The sequence below is a fragment of the Myotis nattereri genome, assembly GCF_964212035.1.
Source record: "Myotis nattereri genome assembly, chromosome: 11".
NCBI lineage: Eukaryota > Metazoa > Chordata > Mammalia > Chiroptera > Vespertilionidae > Myotis > Myotis nattereri.
Genome location: NC_138086.1, coordinates 26,488,047 through 26,503,773, shown reverse-complemented (window position 1 = coordinate 26,503,773; position 15,727 = coordinate 26,488,047). Strand labels below are relative to the sequence as shown.

Below are 15,727 nucleotides of genomic sequence, written 5' to 3'. Positions count from 1 at the left end.
TTTGTGGACAGGGGAGATCTTAACCCTTTTGTTTATTACATCTTTTCTCTCCTTCCACCACCAGCCTTATTAGGGTAATGTTGAACTCATAACTTTAGTCTGATACCTTTGAATATACATCTACTAATTTTTAGTTTCTGATATACCAGATTAATGGGAAGGCAGATGGAAGCTGATTGATAGCCAGTGTTTACTTCAGTAGGAGAGAGATGGATTTTGGGGATCTGCCTAAGTATCCATTGAAAAGATTTAGAACAGCGGTTCTCAACCTGTGGGTCGCGACCCCTTTGGGGGTTGAATGACCCTTTAACAGGGGTCACCTAAGACCATCGGAAAACACATATATAATTACATATTGTTTTTGTGATTAATCACTATGCTTTAATTATGTGCAATTTGTAACAATGAAATTGGGGGTCACCACAACATGAGGAACTGTATGAAAGGGTCGCGGCATTAGGAAGGTTGAGAACCACTGATTTAGAAGTAATGCTCATGATATCAATCAAAGGGAGGATTGTAACGAGTATGCTAAGGAGGTTGGGAATCATCAGACTTGGCTAAGTAAGCTAATGACCCCAGAAAAAGGAAATTTAAAGAGTCTAAACTTTATAAATTGATTTTATAAAATTCAATTTAGAGAGAATAATAAATGTTTATTGATTATGAGTTTACTATGTATCGAGGAGAAAGTGAGGGAGATTTTACTAAGTAGGCTCTACCATTGACAATAAGTATAGTGGTAACTCAAGAATTACTAGGACCCTAGGTCCAGGGATGCTGGCATTAGTGGGCTACATGATCTTCAGGAGACCAGGTTCTTTCTAAAGCCAAAAGGATGGGTCTAGAATTCATATGGGAAAACACTTTTTCAGTAAGAGATATTCAGAAGAGAACTTGCCCGGCCAGAGTGGCTCAGTGGTGAGCATCAACCTATGAACCAGGAAGTCACAGTTCAATTCCCAGTCAGGGCACGTACCAGGGTTGTGGGCTTGAACCTCAGTGTCGGGTGTGCAGGAGGCAGCCGATCAGTGATTCTCATCATTGATGTTTCTCTCTCTCCCTCTCTGAAATCAATAAAAATATATTAAAAAAAGAAGCGAGCTCATTTTAGACCTATGATTCATCCTTAGCAGCCAATTTTTCCTTTTTCTTTAAAGAATTTTTTTAAAATATATTTTTTATTGATTTCAGAGCGGAAGGGAGGGGGAGAGAGAGAGAGATAGAAACATCAATGATGAGAGAGAATCATTGATCGGCTGCCTCCTGCAGGCCCCCTACTGGGGATCGAGCCCACAACCCAGGCATGTGCCCTTGACTGGAATCGAACCTGGGACCTTCAGTCTGCAGGCTGACGCTCTATCCACTGAGCCAAACTGGCCAGGGCCAATTTTTCCTTTTTCTAAGCTAGTGCTTAAATCCCCTGGCAGGCATAGTGCCACTTCACCCTTGACCATTTCCTTGAATGCCATCACAACTTTTCATCAACCCTCTCTCTTTCAGCTCTGCCTTTTTTCCTAACCAGAGGTCACTCTTGCCACTGCACATTTTTTATTTACCTGCCTCTGTTCACTCTTACTAATCTTTTTTTTTTTTTAAATATATTTTATTGATTTTTTACAGAGAGGAAGGGAGAGAGACAGAGAGTTAGAAACATCGATGAGAGAGGAACATCGATCAGCTGCCTCCTGCACATCTCCTACTGTGGATGTGCCGCAACCCAGGTACATGCCCTTGACCGGAATCGAACCTGGGACCCTTCAGTCCGCAAGCCGACGCTCTATCCACCGAGCCAAACCGGCCTCGGCACTCTTACTAATCTTATTGATTAGAAACTACTTTTGCATTTTTGGATCTGCTACTCCAGTAAACTAATGGAAATTTTATCTTGATTTGAGAACTCTTATTAGATGTCAGTGTACTTGATTTTGCTGTTGTTAATCCTCACCCGTGGATATTTTTCCCCATTAAATTTTAGAGAAAGTTGGGGGGAGAGAAGGAGAGAGAGAGAAACTTCAATATGAGAGAGACACAATGATTGGTTTTCTCCTGCACCTGTCCTGACCAGATCTGGGGAATTGAACCTGCAACCCAGGTACTTGCCCAGGAATCAAACCCGACCCTTCGGTGTGCAAGCCGATGCTCAAACCCACTGAGCAGCACTGGCCAGGCTGCACTTGATTTTTTAAAGACATCCTGGATCTGGTCATCTATAGAACTGGAGGAGGTATATAGACCAGTACCTGAAGGTTGGGTAACATTAAGCCATAGTCTCAATTTGAAGTTTGGATTATAAGTTTTCTATCTCTTCTTTAGAATCTGTGATTTGTTTTTATTTACAATATTCTCCCTTATCTGTGGGGGATTTTTTCTAAGACTCTCAATGGCTACTTGAAATTGAGATAGTGTCAAACCCTGCATACAGGGCGGAACAAAAGTAGATTTACAGTTGTGAGTATGTGAAACAGTTTATTCTTATATTATTATTTTCCATACAAATAACTGTAAACCTAATTTTGCCCCACCCTGTATACTATGTTTTTTTTCTATACATGCCTGTGATAAGCTTTAATTTATAAATTAGGCACAGTAAGAAATTAACAACAATATTAGAAATGTTATATTTTAAAAAACTGCTTGTGGCGATAGGCTGATCTGTACTTTCTCCAAATATGAGAGAGGCATACTATATAGTAATGGAATTCTTTTAAAGCAAACTTATAAAACAATTAAAAAATTACTAATTTTATATTATATATCACTCACTTTATGCCTATGTAAGGATAGGCTATCTGCTTCCATGCAAGTCTTGCACATGATGTTCTACACAATAATCACTTAGGCAATAATGACAATCATGACACAAAAATGTTTTATACTAACGTATTTGCTGTACACACTAGATTTTTCACACGAAGATGCACATCACAGCAGAGAAGTTTATTAACTGTAGGATGTGAGGATTATTTACTATTCAAGCGGAAGTGGGTTATTATAAGATTTCCATCCTCATCATCTTCACACTGAATAGGCTGAGGAGGAGCAGGAGGAAGAGGAGGAGTTGGTCTTCCTTTCTCAGGGGCTGCAGAGGCAAAAAAGATGGAAGGGGAGGCAGGAGAGGTAGGCACATGCAGTGTAACTTTGTGGAGAAATACATCATAATTTCTGTTTGGCTTTTTTGCTTTTACATTTCTCTAAAAATGTTTCTGTACAGTACCAATCCTCCTTCCACTGTTTGGCTTGGTTTCAGCTGTGTCATAGAAGGGCCCATGTCATATAAGGAGTTAAAAGCATTCTTGAATAATTGGAACACTCTGCCAGATTATCTGATGTCACTTTGTTTTCTGGCACTGCTTCTACATCTTCGTCCTCAGTGTCTGGCTCTGGTTTGCAAGCACTTACCTCCAGCAAGTCGTCTTCTCTTAATTCTTTTAATGTGATGTCTATTAACTTTTTATTTCTCCAAGATCCATATCTTGAAACCCTTCATCCCTCACCTATTTTTTTTTTTCACAACCTCTTTAGTGATTTCCTTTATTGGCTCTGTCATAAAATCTGTGAAATCATGTACAACATATGGACAGTTTTCTTGAGCAGGAATTTATTCTTTTGGGCTTGATGGCTTCCACAGCTTTCTTTATAACAATGATGCATCTTTAGTGGTGGAACCTTCCAGACTTCTATGATGTTCTCTCTACCAGGGTTCTCTTCCATAGCATTGGTAGTCCTTTCCAGAGAGTCCTGTGTGTAATGAGCTTTAAAGATCCTTGTGACCCTTGACCTAGAGGCTGAGTTAAGAGACATAGTGTTTGAGGCAAGTAGACCACTTCAACATCTACACTGTTTATCTGATGGGGTTCTGTGTGGCCAGGGATCAAAAGAGCTTGAAAAAGGCAGTTCCTTACTGGCAAGGTACTTCCTGACTTTAGGGACAAAGCATCGATGGAGCCAATCCAGAAAAGGGTTCTCATTGTCCAGGCCTTCTTGTTGTACAACTAAATGACCGGCAGTTTCTGTTTTTTCCCTTCAAGGTGGGGGTTAGCAGTTTTATAGATAAGGGCATTCCTGATTGTAAACTTGAATGCATTTGTACAGAACAGTAGAGTTAGCCTATCACTTCCTGCCTTAAATCCTGGTGCTTGCTTCCCTGTTTACTAATACCTGTTGTGGCATTTCCCCCCTTAGCTATTGTAAATTTTGCTGCTATGAACATAGGGGTGCATATATCCTTTCTGATTGGTGTTTCTGGTTTCTTGGAATATATTCCTAGGAGTGGGATCACTGGGTGAAATGGGAGTTCCCATCCCTCAGAATAGGGCATTTTCATCTGTATTATAACCTCTGCAGGCAGATATACTTTCTCAATTATTTTCTTAATGGCATCTGGGAACTCGTCTGCTGCCTCTTGGTTGGCAGAAGCTGCTTCTCCTGTGATCTTGACTTCTTTTTTAAGTCAACCCTCTTTCTAAAATTATCAAACCATCCTTTGTTGGCATTAAATTCTTTAACTTTAGCCCTAGCTGGTTTGGCTCAGTGAATAGAGTGTTGGACTGCAGAGTAGAAGGTCCCAGGTTCGATTCTGGTCAAGAGCACATGCTCTGGTTGCAGGCTCTATCCCTAGTAGGGGGCATGCAGGAAACAGCTGATCAGTGATACTCTCTCATTATTGATGTTTCTATCTCTCTTCCTTTCTGAAATCAATAAAAATATTGATATAAAATCAATAAAAATATTTTAAAAAAATTTCTTAACTTTAGTTTCTTCACCTTTCTTTTGCTTTAAGTTGTCATATAATGACTTTGCTTTTTCTATAGGTATGCCTTTCTTACAGCAATCCTGTACCCACATAAAAGCTGCATTTTCAATACAAGATAAAATTATTTTTCAGAAGTGCAAAGTTTTTTTGCAAGTGCTGATGGGCTTCATAAATCTCTTTTCCTTTTTTTTTTTTAAAAAAAATATGCTTTATTGATTTTTCTACAGAGAGGAAGGGAGAGGGATAGAGAGTTAGAAACATCGATGAGAGAGAAACATCGATCAGCTGCCTCCTGCACACCCCCCACTGGGGATGTGCCTGCAACTAAGGCACGTGTCCTTGACCGGAATCGAACCTGGGACCTTTCAGTCCGCAGGCTGACGGTCTATCCACTGAGCCAAACAGGTTAGGGCTCTTTTCCTTTTTTTTTAACATGGTCCTTACTCTGGATTCATTTACCTCAAAATGGTGGGCTACCGCAGCTGCAGACCTCAGTCTATGCCACATGTCAAGCACTTCAGTGTTTTCTTGTAAAGACATGACTTTTCTCTGCTTCTTGGGAGCACTGCCAGCATCATTAGTGGCACTTCATATGGGTGCCATGGTGTTACTCATTGTTTATGGTATTGCACTCTACACAATGGAAAATAAGCAAGAAGCTCAAGAGATCACTTTTTACTGATACCCAGTGTATTGGAGAGACAACTGCTAACACAGAGATGATTAGATTAGCAGCATCACATGGCATTTTAAATGGATACTTGTAATACTTAGCCTCACCACAGTAGCAACAGGAGGTGACTACGAAAGTATTACAGTAGTACAATATGTGCTGCAGTTAATTTTATGCAGTTATGATTTAACATTGCATCTTTCAGCTGTGAATGGCACTATGTACGGTCTATGTTTGCATGTTTTGAAAAATTTAAGTTTTTATATTGGATTTGTGTATATTTTATGGTAGTAAATAATAAAATAGACTGGTATCTACATATATTTTATGCATTCATGATATACCTAACTCTTATTTTTATCTTTTATTAATTTCTTTTTTTATTGTTTAAAGTATTACATATGTCTCCTTTTCTCCCCCATCGACCCCTCCCCAGCCACTCCCACCCCCAGGACAAGCCCCCACTGCCCCAGTGTCAGTGTCCATTGGTTATGCTAATATGCATGCATGCAAGTCCTTTGGTTGATCTCTTATATCCCTGCCCTCCCTTGCCTTCTCTCTGAGGTTTGCAAGTCCATTTAGTGCTTCTCTGTTTGTGGATCCATTTTTGTTCATCAGTGTATGTTGTTAATTATATTCCACAAATAAGTGAGGTCATGTGATACTTAATTTTTCTCTGACTGTCTTATTTCACTTAGCATGATGCTCTCCAGGTCCATCCATGCTGTTCCAAATGGTAAAAGTTCCTTCTTTTTTATAGCAGCATAGTATTCCAGTATGTAAATGTACCACAGTTTTGTAATCCACTCATCTGCTGATGGGCATTTAGGTTGTTTCTAAATCTTAGCTATTGTAAATTGTGCTGCTATGAACATAGGGGTGTATATATCTTTTCTGATTGGTGTTTCTGGTTTCTTGTGATACATTCCTGGAAGTGGGATCACTGGGTGAAATGGCAGTTCCATTTTTAATTTTTTGAGGAAACTCCATACTGTTTTCCACAGTGGTTGCACCGGTTTGCATTCCCACCAGCAGTACACCAGGGTTCCTTTTTCTTCACATCCTTGCCAGCACTTGCTTGTTGATTTGTTGATGATAGCCATTAACTCTTTTATATATATATATATATTTCTAGGCTACATGGTTTATCTGTGAGATTTTCACATTGCAAATCTCCAAAAAATTTTCCAATATATTTATTTAAAGAAATTAGTGTATAAGTAGACCAACACAGTTCAAATCGTGTTGTTCAAATTGTGTTTTTCAAAGGTCAACTGTATATTAATTTGGAAACTTAAGAATTAATGACACCCCAGTCATAGACTATTTCATAAAGCTTTGATTCTGTCTGATACAGAACATATATAAACTTGGCTAATTTGCCAGTATGTACCTTGATACAAAAACCTTTCCCATGATTTGCAATTATCTCGAAATTACATTCTGTTCTTTTTCTAAAATTTACCTATAGACCTACTGTTCCTACAATCTCTCCAAACAGCAAGCTCTCTTTCAATGAGAGCTTTCTGCGCATGCCTGTTCAAGTGTATGCAAAGCATTCTTTCCAAACACTTGAAAATACTCACACACAACTTAGCAAGTAAGTTTTTACGAGAAGCTAAATGAGTATATGAGGTGATCACAAATATGAGGGGAAATAACCATGAAGTAATAGAGGAGAAATGTATAAATTTTTTGCCCCTATCTATCACCTTACACACATTATTTATCAGGAAAAGAGAGGGGAGGGGAAAAAATTGGAGAGTTGAGAAATGATAAAATTGGTTGACATAAGGAAGCTAAATACACACACACACAGTGATAAATCATAAAGCATTGATATTTGAGGAGCATTCTGTTACCATATTTGGAATTTGTAGCTCATAAATAATGCTTTAGTATGTCATATTATATGCAATAGATTTATGAGTAGACTGTTTCTACTCAGGTCCCTGAATTCTTATTTCTGTGTTTAGTACATAATTTTGGTTATTGTTTTGAGAAATAATTTCTTACAGGGATCATCTATTAATGAAAATATGGTCAGGATATCTTACCTGTTTTGTGTTTAATAATATTGTAAAATATAAGTTCCTACAGAGTATAGGTACAAAAATTAGAACATAATAGAAAATATCAACCTTAATGAGTCTCATTTTCTTTTTAGTAGGTCCATAAAAAATAGCTTTGAGACTTTGTTGATGATTTCTTGTAGGTTAACCACACAAATTGTAATTAGGAAATAGTCACATTTATTAGAAAACATTAAAAGTTATTTTTCTTTCACTGAAGAATGTAAGTACCCATTATAAGAATAAAGTTGATGAAAATGGGGACAGTTTATACCTTATTTCTTCTTCTTTTATAGGTTTTAAAACGACCAGAATATTTTGGGAAGTTTGGTAAAATACATAAAGTTGTCATCAATAATAGCACATCATATGCAGGTTCACAGGTAATTAACTAACTATAGGGATTTTTGCCTTTCCTATGGTTGGAGTTTGATCTGGGCTGTTCAGAAGGAAAATTTATTTTTTTTGTGACTAGAAAGCTTGAGGGACAAGGACTTAAATAGTATAGTGATCTCTGTTGATGGGGTGGGGTAGTTTTTGGTGCTCATTGACTGGACTCTTCCAGGACTTAACAGTGAATTGCTAGTAATAATAGGGAAATAGTAAAACAAAGATTTGGTGGTTTGAAGGGGAAGGGAAGTTGAGTCTATTGTTAGTCTAATAATTAGGTAGTGATTTCTAATTCATATTTTCAGATATTGAAAACTTTATAGAGCATCTTTCTTATGCTGCTATTAGCAGACAGATTGTTCTTGCAAAGTGCATTGATTTTGGGGAGAACATAATTTGACACAATGTCTTCAAATCTTAGTTTTTAAAATCTAACTTTCAAAGTTTGTCAGATGACCTTAAAAGAATAAGTGCCAACCCAAGGATTATTTAAAAAAAAAAAAAAAAAAGAGCAGAGAGGGCAAAGCACATAAGTTTTATTTTATTTTATTTTAAATATATTTTTACTGATTTCAGGGAGGCAAGGAGAGGGAGAGAGAGATAGAAACATCACTGAGAAAGAATCATTGATCAGCTGCCTCCAGCATACCAGGGATCAAGCCCACAACCTGGGCACATGCCCTGACCTAGCGATCAAGCCTGCAACCTTGGCATATAGGGACAACTCTCTAACCATTTGAGCTACCAAAGATATTTTATTCATACATATTTTAGTCTACTTAAAAACAGATAAAATTCATTAAGTATGATTGATTTACAATGAGCTAGTATATGGTTTAATTAAAGCTACTGCAACTTATAATTATTGTGATTATTGTTAATGATAGTAAGTAGTAAAGGCTTTTAGAATTTCCTAGGAAAGCTGCAAGATAAATTTTTTATAATGTTTTTATTGAATTTGAAAGTAATAACAGCGGGTTTTCACTTTAGGGTCCAAGTGCCAGTGCTTATGTAACCTATATCCGGTCAGAAGATGCTCTCAGAGCCATACAGTGTGTCAACAATGTGGTGGTAGATGGCAGAACGCTTAAGGTAATATGGTCCTCTTGATTTGTTTTGTTTTAAAGAGGAAGGGATAAAATGTAGTAAGGAGAGAAGTACTTAGGATTTACATATTACATTTGAAGAGTGGCTATTTGAAGATTGCTTCTTAGGCATCCGTACCAACCTATGACAGCCAATTTGTTTACTGCTGACTTATGTAAAGTCCTTTTTTGTCAGGTATGAACAAACATTTTCATTATTAGGGGATAATCTTTTAAAATCTCCTGTATTTACATATTTTGTTGTGTAAAAAATGAATCTGTTATCAGAAATAAATAATAGTTCTGATTTGTTGTCATTAAATATTTGGACATTTATCAATGTATGTTTGAGTGAAGGGTCCCACCAAGCAATCCTATATAATAAAACCCTGATATGCAAATTGACTGAACTGTGGAATGACTGGTCGCTATGATGCACACTGACCAACGGGGGCAGACGCTCAATGTAGGACAGTGATGGCGAACCTATGACAGGCGTGTCAGAGGTGACACGCGAACTCATTTTTTTGGTTGATTTTTCTTTGTTAAATGGCATTTAAATATATAAAATAAATATCAAAAATATAAATCTTTGTTTTACGATGGTTGCAAATATCAAAAAATTTCTATAAGTGACACGCACCAGAGTTAGGGTTTTTCAAAATGCTGACACACCGAGCTCAAAAGGTTCACCATCACTGATGTAGGAGCTGCCCTGTGGTGGTCAGTGCGCTCCCACAGGGGGAGCACTGTTCAGCCAGAAACTAGGCTCACAGCTGGTGAGCGCAGTGGCAGTGGTGGGAACACTGCAGATGGGTGGTAAGGAGCCAGGGGTCCCAGACTGCCAGAGGCCGGGCTGTGGGACTCATACCCTTTCTCCCCCAAGTGCTTGAATTTCGTGCACCGGGCCTCTAGTGCTTTATATAAATGAAAGAAGAATAGCACAATTAGAAAAAGGAAGTTGCCTAACCACACATAACATGCAACAGATTTTGTCTCTCTTCTGATGACTAGGGAAGAAGATTTGGATGCTCAAGTCCTAGAAACCATAGACAGAGATGTTTTCTTTAGTTCTTCCAAATGAGTATCATCTTTGCTAAATCCTATTAATAGTTTATTTCTCTAGTATTCATAACAATACTTCTTGTTTTGTTATGTCTGTGTCTCATTTTAGGTGAAGTGAAAACACAAAACATGGAAGTTCTCATTGTGATGTCATTTTACATTTTGGGTCCTTTTTTCTCCCTCCCCTCCTCTTCCTGCAGGCATCTCTAGGTACAACAAAATACTGCAGTTACTTCTTAAAAAATATGCAGTGTCCAAAGCCTGACTGCATGTATCTACATGAATTGGGGGATGAGGCGGCCAGCTTCACAAAAGAGGAAATGCAGGTAGTCACGTATTGTGAATTCTCAAATTTGCAGAAAAAGGGAGGATTCTTCTTTATAAGTTAAAATTGCTAAAGTGGGGGCTTTATTTTTTAAAACTGGCATTACTTTAAAGTAGCATTTTCTAAACTGTGTTCTATGGAATGTCAGTTATTGTATTGTTATAATAAAAATAGGTTTTTGGTCCACTAAATTTGAAAATGCTAGATTAATGAAGATAAATAGGTTTTCTTTCCTACAGGACTTCTCAGAGTCTTTAATATGCTAAAACATACCCAAGATAGGAATGTGCACTGGAACTTTTATTGACCAAAGAAAGCATTTTGGGAAATGCTACTTCAAGGGGAATGTCAGCAAAATGACAGCTAAGTGTGATACTGTAATTATGAGTTGTGGTTCCCCCCCTAACCTCTACTCTTTACAGAGCATGCTAGAAAAGAATATTCTAGCAAATGTTGCTGATAAGCTCACATTTTTATAAAATGATTATCTCTGCCATGGAAGTCTTGTAAAGGGTAAATTGAAGGCTTATTATTTTATGTTCATTTTTACATTTCCTCTTCTCCTGTCTGTCTCCTTTCAGTTTTTAGTATAAACATGTCTTTACAAGTAAAAATGTTGACTATGCGGCATATTAAATGAGGATTATACCAAAGCACAATGCTGCACTTCCCTTTTATAGATGAGGACTTCAGATTGTTGCTGTGGACTTTTGCAGGAACACTTCTCATTTAGAAGGTGGGGGGCATTGATTGCTACCTTTCATTCTCCAGGTCAAACTAGAAAAGAGTCTAGTAGGGGTTCCTTTAAGAGCAGATTGTTAAATTAAATAAAATAATACCCCTTTTTTAACTTGGAATTATTGCAGATTAAATCCCATTATTTAAATTTAAAAAATAAAATAAAATAAATAAATACATTGGAATTTCTTGACAGTGTTGTCTTTATGATCTTTGTGGAATGACTTATTTCTTATATCCAATAAGTGCGTTTTGATCTTTTTTTTAAAATGCAGCTTTCTTGGATAAAATCTAAGGTTTAGCTATTTCAAACTGAATTTTGACTAGTGGGAATATTCTTTACTCACAGGTACTATTACAATGAAAATCTCTATCAGAATTTGTAAGCTCCATTTTATCTCATTTTTAAAGAGCGTTGAACAGAAGAAAATGGGTGGCACCCGAAACTAATGTAATATTGTATGTCAATTGTAATAGAAAAATAAAGAAAAATTTTTTTAAGAAATGGATGGATGATCCCTTAGAACTTAATTTGTAATGGGATTTAACCTGTTTTATGAACTACCCCTGTAGAATCATTTGAATATCAGTTTGAATCTTTGTGACCAGTGAACACCATAATGTCTGTTGAAGTATTGATTACAGAAAGAATTTTCAAAGCTCTTATGTGTTAAAGATGTAAAATCTACATCTAATTGTATTTTTTCTTAGTAACTACTTTAAAATTCATTTCATACTGTTGTCCAGACTTCATTTTGCTCTTCTTTACCTGAGTTTAAATATTCTTCATAAAAAGATTTTTCTGTTAAAATACTTTCTCAAAGTAGAAAGAAAAGTGGAACAACTATATCATGGCAAAAATCAGGAGATTTTCTTTTCATTACTGTATAATTCAAAATTCAGAGATCCTGTGAAATATTTAGAGATCCAATTAAAACAGGCAAGAGCCCTCTCAGAACAGGGAACGATGCATTGTGCAGTATATCTATACAGTTGTGCACGATTAGATGATATTGCCCTATCCTTGCTTGTTTTTATTGTTGTTGTTTTTTATCTTTTCTGTTCTGGTTTCGGTTTTCTCATAACATTTAGACCACACTTTTAAAGCAATTAACAATCCTGAAGGTAAGTAAACATGTCATTCCAGTCCTAATAAACATGCATATTGGAAAAAGTTATTCAAATTAATTTCACTGTAATGTATTTCCATATATGACTAGTTTCCAGTCAGTCTTTGCCTAATTTCTCCCATAATGTGACATTGCCTTCTGATATGTAACTACCAAACTACAGTAAATACAGAATTTTCTTTGTTTTGTATAGAGCAGGAATCGCCAAACTTTTTCTGTAAAGGGCCAGTTCATAAATATTTTAGGCTTTCTTAGCCACATGGTCTCTGTAGCAATTACTCAACTCTGCTATTATAGCACAAAAGCAGCCATAGACAACTCATAAATAATAGACAATTCATAAAAGACAGCTCATAAATGAATGAGCATGACTGTTCCAATAAAACTTTATTTACAAAATCAAAGTGACTGGCTGTAAATTTAAAATACATGAAATGTTAGAAACATAAACATTAATCTAGAAAAAGAAATTGACTGATTTTCTTTTTTTCTTTTTTTCTTTTTTTTAAATATATTTTATTGATTTTTTACAGAGAGGAAGGGAGAGAGATAGAGAGTTAGAAACATCGATGAGAGAGAAACATCGATCAGCTGCCTCCTGCACATCTCCTACTGGGGATATGCCCGCAACCCAGGTACATGCCCTTGACCGTAGTTGAACCTGGGACCTTTCAGTCCGCAGGCCGATGCTCTATCCACTGAGCCAAACCGGTTTCGGCTGATTTTCAATAATCTTTAGAAAATTTAATAATGGCCTATTATAATATTTAATTTTTATATGGAGATGGGGTTTAAAAGTAGGTTTCTTTGAGGTAGCAAAAATATTGTGTCTTAATACACTTTTTTACACAAGTTGTTGATGAAATGCCTTTATTAATGGAATATATTAGTTTGTTGTTTTGTTGGAAGAACTTTCATTGGTCTAGAAAAAGTTTTGTGCTACCCTCCTGACAGGTTTCTTTGACATGCAAAACCTTTACATATTTTATTTAGGATATCTTTGATAATTCAGAAAGTAATTCAATATTTTATATCAACCATTTTGTGAACCCCACTGCAGTTTTAATTTCTTCTTCCATTAGGCAGGTAAACATCAAGAATATGAACAGAAGCTACTACAAGAATTATATAAATTAAATCCCAATTTTCTTCAACTGTCTACGGGTTCAGTTGATAAGAATAAGAACAAAGTGACCCCACTGCAGAGGTATGATACGTAAGTACGGATATTGGTATAATCAGACACCTTATGTTCATGTCTATCGATCTCTTTTCCTTCTACATCATTTTCAGATTGAACCTTATTTCAATATCGATCATTTTTATGCAGAACTGTTGCACTATATAGGAAATGTTGAGTCAGAATTTCTGGGTTTGAATATTTGTTTCCTGCTGCTCACTGGTGATAATTTAGATGAGCCTCTCGATGGCTTCACATTTGTATTGATTTGCAGACTACCCTGAGCCTTAGGAACACTCTAATTGATAAAAAGAAAATTAAGGGATGTTGGTTATTAAAAATCTTGGTCACCGAATAGAGGTTTTCCCCCTGACATAATGAGGGGAACAAAATACCATAAAAGGGAAAGGGAGTTATTGAAGTATTGTTTGTTGGGGATACAAATATTTATGGTTGTCTAGTCTCAGGAATCACTAAAGTCTTATATTCTCTGAGTGAGGAGGCTATCTGATATTCCGAATCTTACTCAACTTAGGCGACAACTTGTTTTTACACAGATCTGTATTGTGTCAATGTTTAAACAAACTGATAGTCTTAAATACCAAGTCTCATTTTGAAATGGTACACTTTGCATCTTTTATTACATTTGGTATGGCCTGTCAGAAAATGGTCTGATTAGTAGAAGCAATAATTTTGAGGTTGTACTCTATCCTGAATGTTCCTTCAGTTTCATGAGTTAGGATCTTTGTTTATTTTTTAATTTGGTCTAACTTATGTAAAATGAATTCATTTAAAGTAAATAGCTATAATCAATTTAGATATGTTGATTTACTTTTAAAAAAATTTTATTCCAAAGTTAAATTTGCTTAAGTGATGTTTTAAATCTCTGGGTATTACATGTATAGTCCAATGTCTATTTAGGACTCAAATAATGTAAGGGCCATTTTTCAAGTATAGGCAATAACTACATGAATTATTGTCAAAGTCAGTTTCTTCAAAATTGTATTTAAATTCTTGAAGTCCTTGTTAAGTTTCTTTGCTTTGATAGTAAAGAGTATTTAAAAATAATTCTTTTTTATACACATACACACACGTACAAGTTTACATAAATATATATAGAAGAAGCCACAGAGTAAAATATAAGGTTACTGTATAATAAACTATGTGAACTCTGTAAATATCAAAGTTAAGAATAAAAGCTAAGTCCAAAAGAATTCTCTCTGGGTTGATAATCTTTGACCCTTTCCATTGATTTTTTTTTTATCTGTATGTTTAATATGAATCATATGCTATTATTTACCTCATTGGTTGCTGACTCTGTAGTTCTTCTTTGAAGAATGGGGTTATTGTAGTAAAAATTTCAGATACTTTTAATCATTGTTCTCATTAAAAGTATCATTTGAACCCAGCCTGTGTGACCCAGTGGTTGAGCGTCAACCCATGAACCTGGAGGTCATGGTTTGATTCCCTGTCAGGGCATATGCCTGTGTTGTGGGCTCCATCCCCCATGTGGGATGTGCAGGAGGCAGCCGATCAATGATTCTCTCTCATCATTGTTCTTCCTTCCTTTCTTCCTCTCCTCTCCTCTCCTCTTCTCTCCTCTCCTCTCCTCTCCTCTCCTCTCCTCTCCTCTCCTCTCCTCTCCTCTCCTCTCCTCTCCTCTCCTCTCCTCTCCTCTCCCCTCCCCTCCCCTCCCCTCTCTCTCTCTTCTTTTCTTTTCTTTTCTTTTCTTTTCTTTTCTTTTCTTTTCTTTTCTTTTCTTTTCTTTTCTTTTCTTTTCTTTTCTCTTCTCTTCTTTTCTTTTCTTTTTTTCTTTCTTTTTGTTAATCCTCACCCGAGGATATTTTTCCATTGATTTTTTGAGAGAGTGGAAAGGAGGAGGAGAGACAGAGAGAAACATCGATATGAGAGAGACATACTGATTGGTTGCCTCCTGCATGCACCCTGACCAGGGCCGAGGATCAAGCTGCCCCTGACTGAAATTGAACCAAAACCCTTCAGTGCACAGGCTGATGCTCTATTCACTGAGCCAAGCCAGCTAGGGCTCATCATTGATGTTTTTATCTCTCTCTCCCTGTCCCTTCCTTTCTCTGCAATCAATTTTTTTTAAAAGTTATTTGAGTTAAAATCATATTCTGGGCTTATAGTACCTAGAGAATTCAGAGCAGAAATTTAATTTTAGATTATCTCTTTGAGATAACATTTGTTATTTCCTGAATATAATATATAAAAGTAATATATTTTTATTGAAGGAAATTTAAAATATATACAAAGAAGTAAATATTATATGTAATCTCAGTACTTGGACATTTT

General features: G+C 36.3%; 1 protein-coding gene across 5 annotated transcripts in view; it reads left to right on the top strand.

Annotated features, from left to right (window-relative positions):
• CNOT4 (CCR4-NOT transcription complex subunit 4) overlaps positions 1-15,727 on the top strand; it is a 148,198-nt gene that overhangs the window by 79,168 nt on the left and 53,303 nt on the right. For 3 of the 5 annotated variants that reach the window (XM_081102452.1, XM_081102456.1, XM_081102454.1), the window contains exons 4-7: positions 7,798-7,884; positions 8,882-8,983; positions 10,242-10,367; positions 13,317-13,450. In XM_081102452.1, coding sequence (XP_080958578.1) covers positions 7,798-7,884; positions 8,882-8,983; positions 10,242-10,367; positions 13,317-13,450 — 449 coding nt within the window. The remainder of the gene's footprint in view (positions 1-7,797; positions 7,885-8,881; positions 8,984-10,241; positions 10,368-13,316; positions 13,451-15,727) is intronic. The other 2 variants (XM_081102453.1, XM_081102455.1) reach the window with 1 other exon arrangement.